This window comes from Kogia breviceps, chromosome 12, assembly GCF_026419965.1.
Source record: "Kogia breviceps isolate mKogBre1 chromosome 12, mKogBre1 haplotype 1, whole genome shotgun sequence".
In the NCBI taxonomy this organism is placed as follows: domain Eukaryota; kingdom Metazoa; phylum Chordata; class Mammalia; order Artiodactyla; family Physeteridae; genus Kogia; species Kogia breviceps.
The window spans coordinates 39,382,818-39,388,817 of NC_081321.1; the positions used below are offsets into that span (position 1 = coordinate 39,382,818).

The following is a 6,000-nucleotide window of genomic DNA, read 5'->3' on the forward strand; positions in this document are numbered from 1 at the left end:
TCTGCCTGCCAATGTAGGGGACGCAGCTTCGAGCCCTGGTCTGGGAAGATCCCATGTGCCGTGGAGCTACTAAGCCTGCACTCTAGAGCCCACAAGCCACAACTACTGAAGCCCGTGCGCCTACAGCTTGTGCTCTGCAACGCGAGAAGCCACCGCAATGAGAAGCCCACGCACTGCAACAAAGAGTAGCCCCTGCTCTCCGCAACTAGAGAAAGCCCGCCCAACGCAGCCAAAAATAAATAAATAAAATTAATTAATTTTTTTAAAAACCCTATGCAGAGACAAAAACATGAAAAGTTTTAAAACACACTGTCGGGCTTCCCTGGTGGCTCAGCGGTTAAGAGTCCGCCTGCCAATGCATGGAACACGGGTTCGAGCCCTGGTCCGGGAAGATCCCACGTGCCGCAGAGCAACTAAGCCTGTGTGCCACAACTACTGAGCCTGTGCTCTAGGGCCCACGAGCCACAACTACTGAGCCCGCGTGCCACAACTACTGAAGCCTGCACGCCTAGAGCCTGTGCTCTGTGACAAGAAAAGCCACCACAATGAGAAGCCCACACAGAGCAATGAAGAGTAGCCCCTACTTGCCACAACCAGAGAAAAGCCTTCACGCAGCAACGAAGACCCAATGCCACCAAAAATAAAACAATAAATTAAAAAAATAAAATAAAAATAAAATATTAAAAAAACAAAACACATTGTCTCCATTTGCTAAAGGAATGTAGAAAATATGGACTTTTTCCTTCAACCTAAATTTTCAATCTTTTCTTCTTTCTAAATTGCCCAAACTTGTTTTAGAGAATGAGTATTACTTTAAGAGAAAAAAGGAAAAAAGCTGAGTTTCCCTTTGAGCCATGAAAACATTCCCCAATCACAAGGAGTCCACTGCATCAGTTCCTTCTCCCTCCCACCTACCTCTACACCTCCCCAATCTAAAGCAGGGTCATATGGGAAAGTCAAGGAATGAGGTTTCTCTCTGTGCCCTAGGGTCTTCTCAGTGGGGTCTCTAAACGAGGGGGTTGCTCTGACAGCTGTCAAGGGCCCTTACCCTCCCCCAAGTCCTATCCCAGCCTGAACTAATTCACCACAATCCCCAGGGCTGGGAAAAACATTTCCACCATGGCGATTTGGAACTTGATATTTAGTCCAAGTTTTTCCCAGCCCCTTTCTATGTCAAAGGAGGCCTCGCAAAGCCTCTTGACAACTAGCACCCAGGCCAGCTTAGCTCCCACATCAATGCTACACTTATAGCAAAACCCCAAGTCATCAGTGTTCACCAGGGAAATGTGAAAGGAGGGGCCACGGCAGGGACAACCCATCACAGGGACAACCCGTCACACAGCCCCACCCTCATGCCCTGAGAGCCTCCTCTTGAGGGATATCCAGGGCTTTTTCTGGCATTAGAACCTTTAGACTTCGTTTCAAATCTGTAGTAAGCCAGTAAACAGAAAAATCAGGGTGCAAACACAGCAAAAGCAGACAGCTATCCTTTTAAAGCCATTAAAGCCCTCTGCCTCCCCTCTCTATCTAAGGAAAGGCCAGTACTGGCCAGCATACTAGCTTCTGAGCAACTAAGGTAGTAGACTAGCCGGGAGCAAAACACAGAGGTGGCTTTACTGGACCAGAGATCGGCTCTCATCCTGGTATTAATAAAGAGGAGCTCCAATAACTGACCATCCTAAACTTCTCAGTCCTTAACAGAATAGGGGCTGCTGCCAAGACAGGGGGTAACGAAGGATCCCAAGGAAACACTGTAACACAGCAGCTTCACAACCTTTTTAATATCAGGGCACACCTAGAAAATACTATTTGCACAGTACACAGGGTAAATGGTGGAAGCTGATCCAGCCAGACGGAACCAATCTGGGACCTGAGCTGCTGCCAGGGCTGAGGGGATCAGTATCCCAGCATACCAGTAGGAAAGCCCTGGATTAGGGCACTGGGCTGGGGTAGGACTATGTCCTGCACAAACCACCTCATGGCTTCAGACCTCGAGTTCTCCAACCTCGGCTGACAGGCTGTGGGTCAGATCATGTGTCTGCACCAGAAAGCTGGGAGCCTGTGGTCTTGACTCAGCAATGATACAACTTCCCCAGCCAGGGTGCTTTTCAGGGGGGGGTTTCCATAGATACATTGGGACTGGGGAAGCCCTGCATGTGACAGCAGCAGCATATCCTGAGTCTGGCTATACAGAATGGTTTCATCAGATTTCTGAGCTTAAAATACCGTTTTGGGAATACAAGTGATCTCAGATCTGAGTCACTGCTGAGTTACACATTTAAAAACTACCATTTACAAGCATATAGTAGATGCCAGACTCTGCTAACTAAGTACTTAACTTCTAGTTTCGTTAAATTCACACAATAACCTCATGTGGCAAATACTATTATTATCCTCATTTATAAGAGGAAACTGGGACTCAAAGAGATTAAGTAACTTGATTGAGGTCAAACAGTTTTATAACTGGAGACTGTGAGGAGCCAGTATTTGAGCCCACTTTGACTTGAAAATCCATATGCTTAACCAGGACACCAGTACATCACTTTAGCAAAACCAACAAATAGCTTGTCCATAAAACAAATCAATCTGGGGAAGAAAATGGTGTAAAAGGATCAACCTGTTTGACTCTTTTACACAATCAAGAAAAGAAACTAATCTATATTGAGTACCTACTGGGTGCCAAGTGCCTTAATATACACACCTCACTTAATTCTCAAAATCCCACCAGGATGGGAATCATTAGCCCCATTGTACAGATGAGCAAATCTAGGCTCAGAGAGGTTAAGATGATTGCTAAGACACAGCTCCTTCTTTTTCTACTGTACTATGCTTCTCCTGACTGTCAGGAAAAATACCTGAGCCTGTTCCAGGGTCAAACATCCAATAGCCAGTACTGTTCCCAAAGGATAGTGGAAAGGGCATGTTTTAGGAACAGAGGAAAGAGGGATCTTTAAGAGTCCCTAGCAAAGAACTCAAATCCCCAAGAAAGCATGATTTCCCTGTGTTATAAAACTGAGGTAAAATCTCCTCTCTTCCTAAGACAGCTAACTAGCCCTGGCCTGCCCTGTTCCAACTCCCCATTAGCAGCGGCTCAGGCACACAGTAACAAGACCAAAACAAAAGCCACGAGGAAACAGATCAAAACTTTATGCTGAAAGTTAGGCTTACAAGTGGGTGGTATGTTCCCCGGTTTGACCTAGGCTCTCTGGCTAGTAATCAGGATACCATAAGTATTTTGTAAATATTAAGCCATTAATCTGCCAACTAAACAAATGTGTCAACCAAACTCTAGTGAGGACATGACCAACTCTGGTTCTGAGCTCTCATAACAAACAGCCTGGTAGAGCCTACCTAAGGCAGCCCCCTACCCAGTCCACCTCTGAACATCCCTTTACATCCCTTTTTCTCCAATTTCTGTAGCTACCTTATGCCACTCCATGGGGGTTTTCACACCCCCACTGGAGGGCAGATTCCCTCCCACTCTTTTCCCCCAACAGTTGAGCTCTTGTTTGCAAGGGCACCAAGTCCCAGGCTCTCTTCAGCCTCTGAGATGACCACAGCACATTAGTAATCACTGACTCACCCCATCCCCCTGAGGATGCTGGGGGAAATGCAGAGGGCCACAATACATGTGGCCCAGATCCCTCTGGCCCTTCACAGAGCTGATGGGCAGATAGGTGCCAGCTTCCCCGTGGAACCCCGTGAACCCTCTCTGATCTGGCTATGGTGCCAGTGGGCTGATGTCAGGCTCTGCACCATCGGAGAGGCCAGGATCTCTAGACAGCTTCACTGGTGCCAAGAGATCTAATCTTCCTATTCCAAAGCAGATGAAATCCAATAAGGCTGCTAAGTCACAACTTAACCCTCCTCACAGGCAAAGGCAAAGTCAGCCCTTCAGGCCATAGTAACAATAACGGCAGCATTAACACTGACTTTTAGAGAGTTCTTTGAGGAACTGGGAACTATTTCCCCAAGTTTCTCTGAGATTTACCTCTGTTAGCAAATGTTCCTTCACCTAGCTCACTTTCTTTCTCCAAAACTTCATTCTTAGCTCCGACATATTCTCTGCCTCCATCTCAGGGATACCAGCTCAGATGCTCTCTGTCCACAGAGCCACCGACATCAATGTCCAGTTCCCACATCAAAGAAGAATCCCAAAGTCAGCTCTAAAAACTCATCCATACAGATCATTTAGGAACCTAAAGAAAGACTAAAAAGAACCACAGGGAAAAAACACAAACCAGCCACTAGGGCTTAACATAAAAGGGGTGGTGGGGGGGAGGCAGGATGGCTTGTGTATTGTTTCAATTGGAAAAATACACTAGTGAAACGGCTTATCCACATGTTCAGCTCTTTTAGGCAAACCCACTGTAACTTTGCAGGATGCCTGCAGGCCGTTCTGAAAATAAGTAGAATGGCATCACTCTTTATTCCACCCCCTGCACGAGCTGCCAGTCCCCCTCCATTCCCCCTCCTCTCCCCCAAACATCTGGTCTGAGCTAGGAGTAGGACCCACTCCCTGGAAAGCCTCCATGTTAACACGAGAGGCGGTCTCCCCAGTCAGAGAACCCGGACTGAAGCTGGGGAGTGGGTCGGCCCTGAGCTTCTGAATTCCCCCGCACCAGCCAGAGGTTTAGGAATGAGAATCCTAGGGACCTGCGGAGACTGTCAGGGAAGTGAGAAGTGCGAAGGGCGGCAGAAGGGGAAGGGAAGAGGAAGAAGTCTGGATCCTGGGGCGGTCCCGGGCTGGGGACCCCTCCTCCTAAGTGTCCACCGGTTGAGGCGTCGGTCGGGAGGTCCCCGACGGCGCTGCTCAGAGGTTCCTGGGAAGGCGCTGGGGGCCGAGACCCATCGGGGGCCCTGACTGAAGGGGTGGGCCGGACCAAGGAACCCACCCGGGGCGCTGGGAGCTGCGGGGCGGTAGGAGGGGGAAGGGACTAGGCTCAGCTCTCACCAGCACCAAGGCGAACCTCTCTTCCAGCTCACAGGGCTCAGGCATCGGCATTTTGCCGGGCGGCGGCAGCAGCGAGACAGAGGGAGGCTCGCCCTGGCCGCCCTCGGCGCTCTCCAGGTTGCCCATAGCGGCGGGGCCCCCTCGGGGGCCTCAGCCCCCCACCTCCACGCCCGGGGGTCTTTGGCGCGACCGTTCGGACCCGACTCCTTCCTCAGCGCCGGCTAGCCCAGTCCCGACTCCTCTGCCGGGTTGGGGGCTCCTCGGGGTCAGGCAGGAAGGGGCGCAGCGGACAGCGGCACTGAAGCGACAGGAACCACGGCCACGGCTCTAGCTCACAACCGCCGCCTCGCCGCTCTCTGCGCGCCGCCCCGGCGCTGCCCCTCCCCGCCCCCCGCGTTCTTTCCCTCCCCTCCCCACCTCGCTTCCTCCCACCCACTCCCGGCCGGGACTCCCGCTTCCCCCCCGAGCGCCTACTGCAACCGCGCACCTCGCGCCCCATTCATGCACGCCCCGCCTCTCGCCCACGGGCCTCTCAGGCGGCCCGCCCCGCCCTGCCCCCGCCTGCGCCCGATTGACTGCCGCCAACTGCCAATCACAGCGCTTCCAGCCCCCGGCTGCCTCGCGCCTGGCGCTTGGCGCGCCCTGGCGGCCCTGGTGTGTATCTAATCACCGCAGTTGCTGAGGGCGTGAGGGGTCCGCTTGGACGCGGGAAACGGCCCTTTCCCACAACAGCTCATAATGTGTACAGATAAGTAAGATATAGGGTACAGTGTGAAAAGATAACGACAAGAGAAGTAGAAACAACTAGGATGCTCAGAAGTGGGAGAGAGACCACATCTGTTAAAGAGTCATGGTAAGGGAGATCATATTTGAACCGGGCATTTAGGGACGGGGAATAACTTAACTGACAGAGACAGGTGAAAAGGCATTTAGGAGGAGAGGACCTTACCAACGTTAAGGGCTTGATCTAGTTGGAAGTGAAAATGGAGGGGCAGGAGAAGAATGCTGTTCTGGACTAGGTCTTCTGGGTGGGTCATCATTTATGA

General features: G+C 51.2%; 1 protein-coding gene across 5 annotated transcripts in view; it reads right to left on the minus strand.

Moving 5' to 3' along the window:
• FMNL3 (formin like 3) overlaps nt 1-5,345 on the minus strand; it is a 66,295-nt gene extending 60,950 nt beyond the window's left edge. Inside the window, exon 1 of one of the 5 annotated variants that reach the window (XM_059080592.2) lies at nt 4,955-5,342. In XM_059080592.2, coding sequence (XP_058936575.1) covers nt 4,955-5,080 — 126 coding nt within the window. In that variant the 5' untranslated portion in view covers nt 5,081-5,342. Of the gene's footprint in view, nt 1-4,954 lie in introns of all 5 variants that reach the window. The other 4 variants (XM_059080588.2, XM_059080587.2, XM_059080591.2 and 1 more) reach the window with 4 other exon arrangements.
• Nucleotides 5,346-6,000: the final 655 nt, after the last annotated feature.